This window comes from Colias philodice, chromosome 6 (assembly GCF_061535455.1).
Source record: "Colias philodice isolate Cphi_HAF_F1 chromosome 6, ilColPhil1 Martin Lab GWU primary, whole genome shotgun sequence".
NCBI classification, from domain to species: domain Eukaryota; kingdom Metazoa; phylum Arthropoda; class Insecta; order Lepidoptera; family Pieridae; genus Colias; species Colias philodice.
Window position 1 is genome coordinate 12,912,361 of NC_143091.1, and position 15,963 is coordinate 12,928,323.

General features: G+C 33.1%; 1 protein-coding gene across 1 annotated transcript in view; it reads left to right on the forward strand.

The window, feature by feature from the left end:
* Nucleotides 1–15,963, forward strand: part of Corin (corin serine peptidase) — an 89,483-nt gene that overhangs the window by 18,252 nt on the left and 55,268 nt on the right. The window contains exon 2 of the mRNA XM_089696859.1: nt 6,849–6,927. Coding sequence (XP_089552985.1) covers nt 6,849–6,927 — 79 coding nt within the window. The remainder of the gene's footprint in view (nt 1–6,848; nt 6,928–15,963) is intronic.

Below are 15,963 nucleotides of genomic sequence, written 5' to 3' on the forward strand. Positions count from 1 at the left end.
GTTATATATATCAGAACATTTATCCCCATTTTATAAATCTCTGCATGCAAAAACTAGAAATGTTGCAAAAGAAAAAGGTATTCGCTTCGTGTGGGTAAGGAATGGAAGGATTTTCACTCGTAAGGACGAGTATTCCCAATCTGTTCAGATAAAGAATTTCGAGTGTCTTGCAAAAATTCAATAAAGATTAAATAAAAAAAAGAAATCAAACTAGACCTATTTTTTTCTGTATTAACATTCAATATTTACTATCAAAATTTTCGGGGTATGAAGACGAAATTGGATCACATAAGACTTATGTCACTACAAAACCACTACGAAGTAATAATTGGCACTGAAACATGGCTCGATAATTCTATATATGACAAAGAAGTTTTTAATGAAAATTACATATTGTATAGAAGAGATCGAGAATCTACAGAATCTTCAAAAATCAAAGGAGGTGGAGTTATTATAGCTGTATCCAAATCTATTCATTCTGTTCGATTTCGACACTTTGAAAGTCCCCACGAAGATCTTTGGGTATCACTTAGGTGTAAGATTAATGGTATGGTAAAAGATATTTTAATATGCGCGGTTTACATAGCACCGCCAGTGTGTCCCGATATTTTGAACTGTGTTTTAGATAATATCAATAATGTAATTCAATCTAATTCTAGTGAAGTTTTGGTAATTGGCGACTTTAACTTAGGTTTCATTGATTGGGAGTTAGAAGATGACTTATTACGTCCTTGTAATTATTCCAATATTTTAGGGACATCACTGATTGACTTTATGTCTCAAAATGATCTTATTCAATTTAACAGTATTAAAAATTTTAAACAACGGACGTTAGACTTAGTTTTTGGACGTTTTTGTAACATTAACGTCTCAAAGGTTACTGTTCCCTTATCAAAACTAGATCCTTACCACCCCGCAATCTGTATAAAAATAGCTTCGATTACATGTAATTATTTGAGACACAAACCGCTTGAAATTCACAACTTTTTTAAAGCCGATTTCAGTGTTATTAACTCTGAACTGTCTAAAATTGAATGGGAACAGGAACTTTTGCCTTGTGATGATGTCAATATCATGGTTTCTAAATTTTATAAAATTATCTATAAAACTATTGATGCTCATGTACCCAAACGGATTATTAAAAGTAATAAATACCCAATTTGGTATACAACTGACCTTAAGAAACTAATATCTGAGAAGGAAAAAATTCGCAAGAGGCTAAAAATATATCACAATCCGAGGGACAAGCTAGAGGTAGGTATCTTAAACAAAAGGATAAGCGATCTAATTAAGATCCGTTACAAGGAATACATTTCTAGTATTGAGTCATCTATTATACAAAACCCTAAGAAATTTTGGGCGTTTATAAATAACCGAAAAGGTTGTTCATCAAATATTCCATCCGAAATGAAACTAGGCAATGTAACGTCTGATACGGGGCAGGGTATTTGCAAACTTTTCGCTTCTCATTTTGAGTCGATTTATTCCAAGAGTGATAAGAATTTTATTTCTGATACTGAGGATAAGTATCCCCAATTCTTTATCCACAATATCGCCTTGAGTCAGGACTATATAGCAAAATTACTCCAATCTCTTGATTCTAGTAAAGGTGCCGGGCCTGATGGTGTACCACCCTTGTTTATAACTAGAACATACACAAATCTGTCACTTCCTCTGAAAATTATATTTCAAAAATCTCTTGATTCTTCACTCTTTCCTAAACAATGGAAACTTGCTAATGTTATACCTATTCACAAAAAAGGAGATAAGAATGACACCAAAAATTACCGTCCTATATCTATATTGAACACGTTTTCTAAAGTATTTGAACGCTTGGTGCTTTCCACTATTATGCCATACTTCAATAATCTAATTAACGATTTTCAACACGGTTTTTGTAAAAACCGCTCAACGGTCTCAAACTTGCTACATTATGCTTTTTACATCTGCAATAATCTCGACAGTGGCAGTGAAGTAGATGCTGTATACACTGACTTTAGTAGTGCTTTCGATAGGGTGGATCATTTCACTCTCTTACAAAAATTAAAAAATTATGGATTCCACGGGCGTCTTTTGGATTGGTTTCGTTCTTATCTTCACAATAGAATACAAAGAGTTACCGTGGGGGGTTATACGTCCCATGAATTTGTTGCAACTTCTGGTGTCCCTCAGGGCTCGCATCTAGGCCCGGCCCTTTTCTTGATTTTTATTAATGATATTTCAGACTGTGTAAAATATAGTCAATGTGCAATTTTTGCAGATGATTTAAAATTGTACAGGACGGTAAATAGTTTAGCAGATGCATTTTTACTTCAACAAGACATAAATGCTGTTCATAAATGGTGTATTGATAATAGGATGGAAATTAATGTTGACAAGTGTTTACATATTAAATTCTCTAGAAAAATTAAAAAATTGAATTCAGATTATTACATTAACATGGAACTTATCAAGGAAGTATCTGTTGCTCGCGATTTGGGTGTATACTTTGACTCTAAACTTACTTTCTCACATCACTTTGAGGATATTATTTCAAAAGCATGGCGTATGTTGGGTTTTATCAAAAGGAATACTAAGGATTTTCACAGAACTGCGCCTTTGGTTATTTTATTCAATTCTCTCGTCCGCAGTGTGCTGGAATATGCTAGTGCAATATGGAACCCTCACTATCAACGACACATTGCACGAATAGAAAAAGTACAAAAGGCATTCACAAAATTTTTAGCTTTTAAGGATGCTCACATCAACTATAGGGCCCCATACAATGATAGGTTAGAGCATTTCAAACTTATTTCTTTGGAAAATCGTCGTCACCTTTTGGATCTTTATACTTTGCATAAAATCGTAAATGGCAATCTAAACACCAATCTTTTAACTTATATTAATTTAACTGTTCCCCGTTCAATCCCACGTTATGCGATAGTTAATACCTTTTCTGCCTCTTCGTCTCGTACAAACTTAAAGAAGTATAGCCCCATGAACAGACTAATGCGTGCTTTCAATAAGATTAATATAAATAATGATGTTGACATCTTTCACGACTCATTTTGGTCCTTCAAGAATAAAATTATCAAAATTATCTCTATGGACACTGTTATTGAATTCCTGTAAAAATGTAATTGAATTCCTATAATTATTTTTGACAATATTGTTTTCACATTGCTCTATATCTGACATTTTTTTTTCTGTGTATAATTATTTAAATTAAATTCAATCCAATTCTCAAGTAATGCTGTATGTACCTATAATTAGTAGCCAATTTAGATTAAGACTTTATGTACGATTACTTATATAATGTTACAAATTGTGTTACTGTTGGTGCATCTATAAATAAATAAATAAATAAATAAATCTTACAAAAACACACATTAAATTCGACTAAGAAAGAGCTAGAACTTATTATTTGATTTTATCGAAATACCTAAATAAAATATTATTTTATCTTTGACGATAAGAAACTGGCTTTATATTAAGAAGGACTTAAACAGAATACTGAATAGCTTAGCATGAAACTTTGTTTTTATAAGCTGCTTATGAAGTCTGCGATTAAACACATTCTACAAAGGAATAATTATGATTTTAAACAGACTAAAAGGAAATTATGTTTTAAAACAATATTAAGATTCATTTTGTTATTAAAATATATGGAAATTTGTACGACCCCTTATGAGTAGGTACTTCACTTGTACTTCATTATAATTTATGGACATCTATTTGTAAATAGAGTTATCGGTAATCCGATTTTTTTAAATTACCGTTCTTGAGCACCAAACAACATAATTGAGAACATGGACTATAGAATCACGTAATGGTGGTATGGGCACCTAAGATTTCTGGGGTAGTCATTTTATTTCTGAGGGACTTTAGTAAGCTATTTGAACTAGAAGTAAGACACGCTCAGGCGAGGTTGCGAAAACTACATGAACTACTATTTAGACATACACTGTAATAACATCACGATTAAAATCCCTCACGGATAAAAATTAGAAAGCTTTCGTACCGTACTTCCAAAGCCATATCAAAATAACAATCACACGCTCGAACAATTTAAATTAAGGCTATTTCCTCATAACTACGGGATCCCAAAAACAAGACAAGTTGCGGCCTGATAAATTAGACACACGCAAAAACTACAGTCACCCGCAGACCCTCGTCAGAACATACGTCAACTTTACATAATTCAATCATACATGTGATGCGTAAATGCTATATTTTTAGTTCCTAAATGTTAATAGAAGTATAGGTAAACTGTTTAATAGTTTAGATGTCTTAAAAAAAGTATTAGTTAATTATGACTTTTTTGCGAACCTCATGCATGCAATTAATTTATTTTAATTGGATTATAATTCGCTAATGCGGAAGTAAAAATGGTCGAAATGATTCAAATATGTGTTTTGTTAAATTGTGGTAGCCATTTTTAAACTTACTCTTATAAATAATACTATAAACATAGAACACGTATTATAATATTAAATAAATAAAAAATATTATTATGATTCAAACACACGAGCAGTTTTAAAATATATTTCACTAAATAAATACCTACTTTCAAACAATAAAATATTTCCTTAAAAGATTGTCTTATTTTTAATGAGTTAAATAAGGCAATTTTATTCTCTGGCCAATATTAAAATGCGGATGATTTAGGGGTCGTTAACTTTTACTCAATTATGTAAAAAACCGGTGAGATGGTATTTTGAAGAATGGATTAGGCGGAAGGATGGGGTTCTTAATTTTATTTACTTTTGTGCCCTTTACTTATACACAATTGCGTATATTTAGAAGACAAAGGAAATTTGGTTTACATTTTAGAGCTGTATAATTATTGATAACGGAGGAAATACTTTTTCGATACCTACGTTTTATTTATTCAATATCGAAAAACACAATCACTCTTAGCATAAATTTATGCAGACCTAATAAGATAAACTGTACTTTAATTAAACTTCCTACTAAAAAAATTGACCACAAAATGAAACAATGTCCTGAAAATTATATTATTAAGTGGTCCACAGGAAATTCGACTGTTACATAAATAATGAACGACAAAACAATTTCAAAATTTAGTTTTACGTAACAATTGAAATGTAGAAGTTCGTAACTACCATTATTAATTTTCAAATTACGACAAAACAATAGTTACCCTCCTTGGTACAAAACTTTAGCATCGTAATATTTTGTGAGCGACTCAGATAGCGTGACTGGCAATTATTGTAAATGATAACGAGAATATTCAGGTTTCTTTAGGTATTTTCCCGGTTGTCATGGCAACAAAGATGGATGATATGCGATATGACGGGCCTTGGGACGCGGAGCGAAAGAAAAAGTTTAACAAAACATCTTTATAAAGTTGGGGGTAATATTTTATATTATTTATTTATTCAATATCACAAATGTTATTCGAAGTTTTAATATTTCTTTAGAGATAATGGAATGAAACATCAAACTAGATCCGTACCTTCAGTTTCACGTTGGTTATTTGATTTGATATCTGTTGATACTCTATTTAAGCTCTAATTATTATCTAAGTATTCGTATGCTTTGAGGTGGTCTTAGAGGAAGGGGCGTGGATTTCTTGCAGCGCTAACGAAGGATTAAAAATTATTATTAAAATCCCTCTCCTTGGTTTGTTTTGATTGTGATTATATTAACTACTAGCGGTCCGCCCCGGCTTCGCCCGTGGTACATGTTTACGTTTTCTCTACATAAAAACCATCCTCGTACTTCAAGGAATATAATAAAAAAAGAATTATCGAAATCGGTTCAGCCGTTCTCGAGTTATGCGCTTACCAACACATTTTGCGATTCATTTTTATATATAAGATTATTATTTAAGTATAAGAAATGCGAATGAAAGAATAAATATAATAGTTAGTGTCCTGGATATTTGTTTTATAACTTATAATTATTCGTGTGGCATCTTGATTAAACTAATCTATATTATAATCTATCTCTAAGCGAAATATCATGCAGTCTGATCAACCGTTTTAACGCTTCACTTTAGAGCAGAAACAAAGTCACAAACTTTGTCCTTTTTACTTAGCAATATTAAAATAAAGCTTACTACTTACTACTTGTGCAGAAATATTTCTCCAGCTTGAACAAATTGCTTATAACTTTAATTTGTACTTGTACTAAATAAATACCCATATAATAACTCCCGGAGACTCAAGTAAAGTACCGTCGAGCCCAGAATTCACGTGCTGTATCGATTTATACACGTTTCCCAACCTCTTTCTGATCGTTGATTGCGTTAGCCAAAAATTGTAAGGAAAACTTGGGAGAAACGACGTTATGTAATTATTGTGTACTATAACAACTTGTATTTGAATTGGGAATTGATTTAAATTTATTATTTTGATTTCTTTATTTATTTGACTACCAATGCATTTAAAATTTTAGAAAGATTTTATTTAGTTAAAACGCATCGTCCTCATTTTTATTATAACAACAACAACAATTTACCACAACAATTTCATATGGATTCTTGTGAAGGCTCATGAGCGGTGATAATCGCACGCAACCGTGCGACCTCACAGTTCAATGTCATTTGACCGCTTTCTTTTTATAAAAAAGGCATTTTCGAAAATTTCCATCTCCAATCTTTTATATAACATAAAAAGTTTAAGTACCTCCAGTTAGGCATGGTATAAAGTGTTGAAAAAGAAGAAAAAGAGTTATCACGCTATATTACTATGCAGCTTTGGTTGTCTGGAACCGCCAATTGTAGGTACTTAGTTTAAGCTATCTGTAAGTTAACTGTTTAATTTTTTCCTCTCTTGTATAGAATAGTATGTATATTAAGTAAGTGCAATAAAGAAAAAAAAACTTCATTTGTATTGTTGCAGACTGGCTCACAGTAACCTGGGCCCAGAGCGGGATGCAGCTTCAACCAGACGCAGAAGGAGACGACTCGCTCAGGGGACGGTGAGGCTTTCATCTATTTCTTATACTATGGATGTGAAAATAATGATTTAGCAGTTCTGGATGAATATTTATCCTACCATATTTGCATCTACGATATCATGTTTTTCATGAAATGACCTCCTATTTGTATTAAAAACATTTAATTTTGAGTCTACAAACAAAAATACAAATAGAAACATGGTATTAGAAAAACGCTTTCCTGCGTACTTTCAAAAAATTTTCATTTATGAAATTTTTGCGAGGAAAAATACAACAATTTACATTTATTTTAACATACACGTTTGTACAGTTTTTAATATGAAATAATAACGAAATTTCGCGTGTTTTAATTACGCCCGTCAGGAATGCAATAAAATATGTCGAGCAAGCAAATACGGACTATGGAACTAATAAAGCGAATGTTTGTTAACGACAGCCCGTTTCCGGGCGAGCGCTTTGCGGGGTTTTTAGAGATCACGATATGGTTACGATACGATTGTCGTGTCCGGTTCTTGATATGTGATTGTAATGATAGGATGCCAACAAGTGTAAATTGGATGTTAGTATGTTTCTATAAAAATCATCCGCGACATTAAATCCTCAACGTGTTTTATTAATAATTACACCTCTAATTCTTAACATCACTTTTCATGTATTCAAATTCCATTTCACTGTATTTTTTTAATAACAACACCAGCAATTTATTGGTATTTGGGGAAGGTACTTATTTTAATTATAAGACCGACAACAATTTCACATGGATTCTTGTGAAGGCTCATGAGCGGTGATGATCGAACGCAACCGTGCGACCTCACAGTTCAATGTCGTTTGCCCGCTTTCTTTTTATAAAAAAGGCATTTTCAAAAATTTCCATCTCCAATCTTTTATATAACATAAAAAGTTTAAGTTCCTCCAGTTAGGCATGGTATAACTAAGGTTTCCCCCAAAAAGGCATATAATGCGGATGGTTACATAGGACGATCACCTAGATAAATAAAATGTGTCGTAATCGTAATGTGTAAACGACTTTTCCTTTCTAAGGCATATAGTTCTCCAACTCGCTGTACTCACATTGAAAGTTGTGAATTTGAATAATGACCTTATTCAGTAAGATTAATTAATGTTGTCCAATAGCAAAATCGACATTATACCGAAAAGTAAAAGGTAGTTACTTTTTCATTAGAGAATACTTTGGTGCTAACTATTCCTGTTACTTACTAAATTAGTCGAAAAATACATTACATCGCTACTTATGTTTTATTAAATCGTTGATTTTAACTCCTATTATATTGATTAATCTTTTAATTTATAAAAGGATAAACTATTTATATATTTCACTACTATAGTTTCACACATTACGTACAATGTACATGACGAATATCTTGTCATACTAATTACTCCTTGTATGGAGTAATTGTTGAATAATGTACTTAAACCTTGAAATATGAACTGTAATATTTAACCGAGTAAGTCTATTTAAAACTTTCAAAGATGATAAAAGTTCCATGGACTGTAACCTAAAGGTAAATAAAAAAATGCTTCCAAATGAGATAGAATAAATTGTATAAGGTGCTATAAGAATTAAAAAAAAAATTAATATGAAAAGTTGCTGAAACCAAAAAAAAAGCTTACTAAATTACAATTAGTAGTTCCATTTGCTCCATGTATGACCTGTATCGATTTTTATCAAGGTCATCTAATAACACTGATCAGCATATTTTACCTTTTTCTTGTCACACAGATTGCCTCGTTGTTATTATTATAGTTATTCTTAACGATTTTAAATTTAACCTAGAAAAGTTTTATTCCTTACAAAATGACTTTATATGTCTACTTTCAACAATAAAATAATAATCGACTCAAAATAATTATTAACACAACTAAGCACAACCAAAACGACCGTTACGTCCGAGAGCCCAACGCAAAGTGTGTCAAATCCGCTGTTCAGCTCATTTTTATAAACACCCACTCGGTTCGGGTTGCCAGTTGGGAATTAATTTATAACACGGCCGTTCCTGACAGTGCGGCGTCCTCGACCGCAGCATGACTTCTACCACTAGCAAGTAACATCAGATCCATCCAACCTGCTTGCTTCATCCCTTGAAATCTACTCAACATCGCCTTAGCGCTGTCTCAGGAACATAAAGGAAACTTGTTAGCAATCAACCTAGTTTCGCGTTATAGTCTGAAGCGTATATCTTATGCAGGGGAATGAAAAATGACCTTCATCTCTATTTTACCATTACCAGTGCCATGGACGCAAGCGTGCACTCAAGCGGCCATAGACAAGGTGTATTAAAAAGCAAATACTTATTACAGAATTAGATACCTTCAGACTTAACACGAATATAGATAAAACTCAAAATGTAATACACCGTCGTAACGACAGTGGCTCCAAGTGCTCTCATAAGCGACAACCTGTTAAAAAACAGAGACCCATACATTTTGCATGTTCTCTAAGTGTTAGTGTCTCTGTGTGTTTAGGCCACACATTAGCACCACAAAAATTTAAAACAGAGAGACCCATACCTTTTGTACGTTCTCTAGTGGTCTATAAACAATAGCACCACAAACTTTCAAAACAGAGAGACCCATACCTTTTGTACGTTCTCTAGTGGTCTATAAACAATAGCACCACAAACTTTCAAAACAGAGAGACCCATACCCATGTATGTCCTCTAGTGGTCTATAAACAATAGCACCACAAACTTTCAAAACAGAGACCCATACCCATGTATGTCCTCTAGTGGTCTATAAACAATAGCACCACAAACTTTCAAAACAGAGACCCATACCCTCATATGTTCTCTAAGTGGTCTATAAACAATAGCACCACAAACTTTCAAAACAGAGACCCATACCCTCGTATGTTCTCTAAGTGGTCTATAAACAATAGCACCACAAACACAAAGTCTTCGACAGCAGCGGTGAGTGGCTACCGTCGTTCCTCGTTCACGCATGCATCCCGGCGCCGTAGATTGGTTGCAAGCAGCCCGGAAGCCCGTTGTCAGCAACTGCAGCGGCGCAGTGGATGTACAGCGCACGTGCCATTGCCAGCGCACAGCACATCGTACCACTGGGAACCCTTGTTGCCTCCTTCAACACGTAGCATGTTGAGAACTGTCCCGTAGCACCTGTTATTATCATAGCAACTAGTTATTTTCTTAACAACTTTGCTTCCCCGACTCGGCCTAACCTGACCATGACTAATCAATAACCCCAAGGTACTTAATGACTCCCGCTCACAGGACGCAACGGATGTTATTTCGCTACGGTTGAGATAATGTTCTTTCAACACTGAACAACTGAACTGAACAACAACTAATAAGCACTAAATTTAGATGGCAAACGGTCTAAAACGCGTGGCAATCCCAATTCTGATCTTAACGATTTTAAATTTAACCTAGAAAAGTTTTATTCCTTACAAAATGACTTTATATGTCTACTTTCAACAATAAAATAATAATCGACTCAAAATAATTATTAACACAACTAAGCACAACCAAAACGACCGTTACGTCCGAGAGCCCAACGCAAAGTGTGTCAAATCCGCTGTTCAGCTCATTTTTATAAACACCCACTCGGTTCGGGTTGCCAGTTGGGAATTAATTTATAACATTATTATAACAAACGAATAATATCGTGATCAATCAGTCATACAAGCTTTGTAAAACACTAATAAAAAATAATATGTAGTTAAAAAAAACTAAAAAACACGCTTTTTATAGAAAACCGAACTAAAAAATAGAAAATTTTTATCAAATTAGTGTATTGTCATCGGTCCTCAATAAATCTACAAAGTTTGAACGAAATCTGGCCGTTTCAAGTGGGTCAAAATCGCGCCCAAAGAAGTCGGTTACAAACAAACAAACATACAGGTGAAGCTAATATAAAGCGTGTAAAAACACAGAAGTATGTTTATTACTAACCGATTTGTTCAAAGGATATATGAAAGATGAAAGATGTATATGAAAGTTTAATGGAACACACAAAACAAAGAATCATAAAATAAATTTACAATGCCAACCAGCTTCAAAATCGACAAAAAAATTAAGAAAATAATATCATTGTTTGCAGTTTATAGCTTGCCCATCTTTTGGAGATAAAAATATTTAACTAGATTCTATTTCTCCGTAGAAATAGGCAGTATATAATCCATAACCCACTAGACATTACGGTAATTAATTCAACGGGTAATTATACTCCTACCAAATAAAGATGACAAGCGTGATACAGCGCACTACGTAACGTCGGATAATACCGCCCGACGGGAACACACCTGCGCCCGGTTCGATCATACAAAATTAATTATTAATTTATGGATATTAATCTATTGAATTATGCAATGCGGAGAGGATATTTAATTAATTTTAAATAATTAGCGTTAACTTTATGTGAGAAAAAAAAATGTTAGTAAAAAAACTAAAATGTTTAAAACAACTTGAAAATGGCTTGTAAATTGTACGATCGATTACTTCTTAGTAATCCATCATTTTATTGTGCTTGTTACATTCTCTTTAGTGTTCATAATAGTGGGTTTACTATTGCTATAATGAATAAATTATCACTATCACTACATAGTATAAAACAAAGTCGCTTTCCCTGTCCCTATGTCCCTATGTCCCTTTGTACGCTTAAATCTTTGAAACTACGCAACAGATTTTGATGCGGTTTTTTTTAATAGATAGAGTGATTCAAGAGGAAGGTTTATATATGTATAAAAACATCCATTAAATAGTGGAGAAGTACTGTTATTTTTGAGGTTTCTAATGTGATGTCGTAAAAACATTACATTTTTTCCGCTTAAATTGCAGACGCAGGCTGAACCCTACGAATTTTATCAAAATAATGTACTAAGTATTATAGACATTGAAAAGGTCTACAGAAAAGTCCGCGATGGTATATGTCTATCTCTTATGGATAACCCACAATAACTTTTTTTTTGTCATTTACTTTTTACGACAAATAATGGCTAATTTTCGATGCGATTTTAACCAATACAGCATTAATCCTTAACCAATTAAATACCTTGAATACATTGTTCATTTAATATAGATCTATATAGCCCTTTACACCGTATGATTTAAGTGAATATTTTCGAAGATATTACAGATTTAAAAATTGCGGGACGTAGCGTTTGCGGCGGTACCGGCCGGCCGCCCGGCTATCTATTTTATACCCGTGCGAAGTCGGAGCGGGACGCTATGTTTTTATATACAACGTTCACAGTTTCAACGTTCACAGTTAGTATCAGCATTGCACCCGTGCGAAGCCGGGGCGGGTCGCTAGTATTTAATATTTAGTAGTCATTTAGTACCTACACTACGACCCACAAAGGACTGTAATGGTCTTAAGCTTCATGTATGTGACTGGCTTTATTTCATACATTTACATATTATAGTACCTAGATACCCTTAGAATATAATAGACCCTTAGAATTTTATCGATGAAATCTTAAATTTATATATATAAGTTGACGAACTGCTTCTATTCTTTCACAATAAATTTTGTTTATTAAAAATTATTAAATTATTATTTATATTTGCATGATTAATTAACAACAATCCAACCGCAAACGTCAACGGTTTTGGAGTGGAAATAAAAGGTCGACTTATTTCATGAATTTAAGGTCTACCACAAACATTATTCGATAAATAAATGTGCATTAATAAATTAATATTTTCAATGTGTTTATTTCAAAATGCTTATTGAAAACATTTGAATGTAGGAAAAATAGTCAGATTTAGAGTTAAGGTGCAATCCATACTAATATTATAAATGCGAAAGTAACTATGTCTGTCTGTCTGTCTGTTACTCAATCACGCCTAAACTACTGAACCAATTTGCATGAAATTTGGTATGGAGATATTTTGATACCCGAGAAAGGACATAGGCTACCTTTTATTGCGAAATATGTACCACGGGCGAGGCCGGGGCGGACCTCTAGTAAAACATAAATAAGAGCTTTAAGAGCTTTAGAAGCAAGAGTCTTCAGGAATCTTTAGTACTAAACATTCAGATTTTATTCCACCAGGCACACGAAACCATCACGATATCATGTAGAACCAATAACTAAAAAGACACTAAAGAAAAGAAATACGTGTCTTTATCCTAATTGAACTGCACTGGAGCTGACAAAGCATATTCTTTAATTAAAAAGCGTTAAAAGAATCTGCCTTTTGCCGCGTTTAATCCGCTTATAATAAGAAGTTAAAGGAGGGAAAATATTAAGCCTGTGTTCGCGAACACGTCCGCTCAAATTTTCTGCATAAAGTTACCTAATTTGAAAACCTTTCTTTATTGCGTTCATATTTTATACGTTGTTTTAATTTGGTCTTACACGTGGTATAACTTGAGCAAATAAATTTATATCCCACTAACGTTTGAGCTGTGTAATATACATATTATAATAAATTTATAGTGTATTGTAAAAGTAATTGCTTTAAGTACCGTATTAATTCCTGTAATTTAACTAATAATTAGAATTTATTTAGAGCGCTACATTAATTTAATGCATAAAGAAATGATTTGTCTTTTGTAGAGATGCTTTTTATCTTCAGTTCACTTTCCTTGAGTTGAAAAAAATATTTATAAACGCATGTTCAACACCTCATTCCGTATTTCTGTGAGGGATTTTATCTTCAGAGCGATACAATTAATAATATTCAATTTCAAGCGGGGTCAGGTTAAACAGTAGTATAATAACAGCAAAGATCCGATTCACTCGATTAAAGCAATTTGGTCAACAGAAATCGGGCCCACTAGCCGCTCAATCGCCTCCGATTAAATGCAAAGAATTTATTTTTTATTTTTCCAAAGTCCCACCCGTTTGGAAACTACGGAAACCGAAAAAGAAACAAAAATCTATTGCGTTCCATTTAATCTGTTGCAATTTTTACTGGTTTTAACGACTGAGATTTCGTAGTTCTTTCTCTGGCTTCATTTTTGAGTACATTCCATTTTGTGGCAAGAATATGATGCCAAATGTATAAATTGATGGGTCGCTTTATTTTTAACCGACTTCAAAAAAAAGGAGGAGGTTATCAATTCGGCTGGTATGTTTTTTTAATACGTGTACACAATACTTTATAAAATATATTTTCGTAAAACTCGATGTTCACTAAACTTATTGATAATAATTTTATATTTATGAAAATAATTAGAATTAGCTGGAACATGTTAATTTATTCTACTCGTTTTTAATCACTAAAAATGTTTCAACGCATAGTTTCCTACAATTTTTGTAAAGTTATATTATGGTATTTAGTACGTATAAATATAATGGACTAAATCGTAAAGTACAAAGAACAAAGAAGGCAATATGGAATAAATGACTATTGATTATTTTATCAAAGGAACTCCGACTCGGTAATTATAGTTAACTAGCGGTCCGCCCCGGCTTCGCCCGTGGTACATATTTACGTTTTCTCTACATAAAAACCATCCTCGTACTTCAAGGAATATAATAAAAAAAGAATTATCGAAATCGGTTCAGCCGTTCTCGAGTTATGCGCTTACCAACACATTTTGCGATTCATTTTTATATATAAGAGAAGATATCTTTTCACGAACAGTATCTTTTCATTAGGTTTAGTTAATTAAACATTTGTAACAGAAAAATACTAAATTAACCCATTGACCACCGTAAGCCCCGATCGGGGCGCGACACAATAGATTTTCTATTGTGTCTGTGATTCCGAGGACTGATGGATTAAACGACAGATTATAGGATGAAAATATTAAAATACTAGATTTCCGCCCGCGGCTTCGTCCGCGTTATCAAAGAAAAACTCGCATAGTTCCCGTTCCCGTGGGATTTCCGGGATAAAACCTATGTGTTAATCCAAGTTACCCTCTATATGTGTGCTAAATTTCATTGTAATCGGTTCAGTAGTATTTGCGTGAAAGAGTAACAAACACAATATATATACATCCTCACAAACTTTCGCATTTATAATATTTGTAGGACGTTACTTCTGAGAAACATGATATAATGGATATATTTTTCTCGTAGAATACATTACTTATAAGAATTGCATTTGATATGTTTCATGCAATTTGTTCAGTTTTAGTCCTATTGTGCTAGTCGGAAGGTCAATTTGCATTGCGAGATTGGAGAAGAGCTCAATTTACCTATGATCTTTCTAATCGTTAAAATATTACGTAACTAAATTAAATAGATAATAACATTAAAAATTATACATTCAAATTAAGAAACATCTTAATATATATAAATCTCGTGTCACAATTGTTTGTCCTCAATGGACTTACCAACCACTTAACCGATTATAATAAAATTCGCACACCATGTGCAGTTCGATCCAACTTGAGAGATAGGATAGGTTTTATCCCGGAAATCCCTCGGGAACGGGAACTATGCGGGTTTTTCTTTGAAAACGCGGGCGAAACCGCGGGCGGAAAGCTAGTAATATTATATGGACTCATACTGCCTTTCAAGGCAGTCCAAAAAATAAACTGATTTCTCCATTGAGCACTTTATTTTCAAACAAATCTTTTTACAGCAATTGGAGCAAGAACTTAAAATAACTGTCAGAGGTCAAAATTTTATTCTAGGCCTATATTTTCGTAGCAACAATTTGTTTTGGAATATCTTGACGTCAACTTACTCATTATAATTGAGAAATATGTTTGTCTTAACGCGCCGCTCCTCTGTCTCCGTAATGTCATAAGCTGACAGTTTATTAATTTTCCTTCCCTCAGGATCCGAGGCATTTTGTATAATGTGTTCTTAAACTTGATGAGATTTTTATTTGAACCGTTTTGAACGGTCTTTGGAAAATATGATCTAATTTCTTAGGATCAAGGTCGATAATATTTCTGTGTTATTTACGAACACGTGCCAGTATTTCATTGTGTTATGGATTATCTATTACGAGGATTCGATTGTAAACGATATAATATATTCGACATGAACATATTAGCATAGGATTTTTAATCTTATTGTAATATTAATGTATCAACTTATGTGTCCTTCATTATGTATAATACTTTTCTATGTTTATTCTTTCTTCTTTCCTTGTCTTACTCTACTCTTTA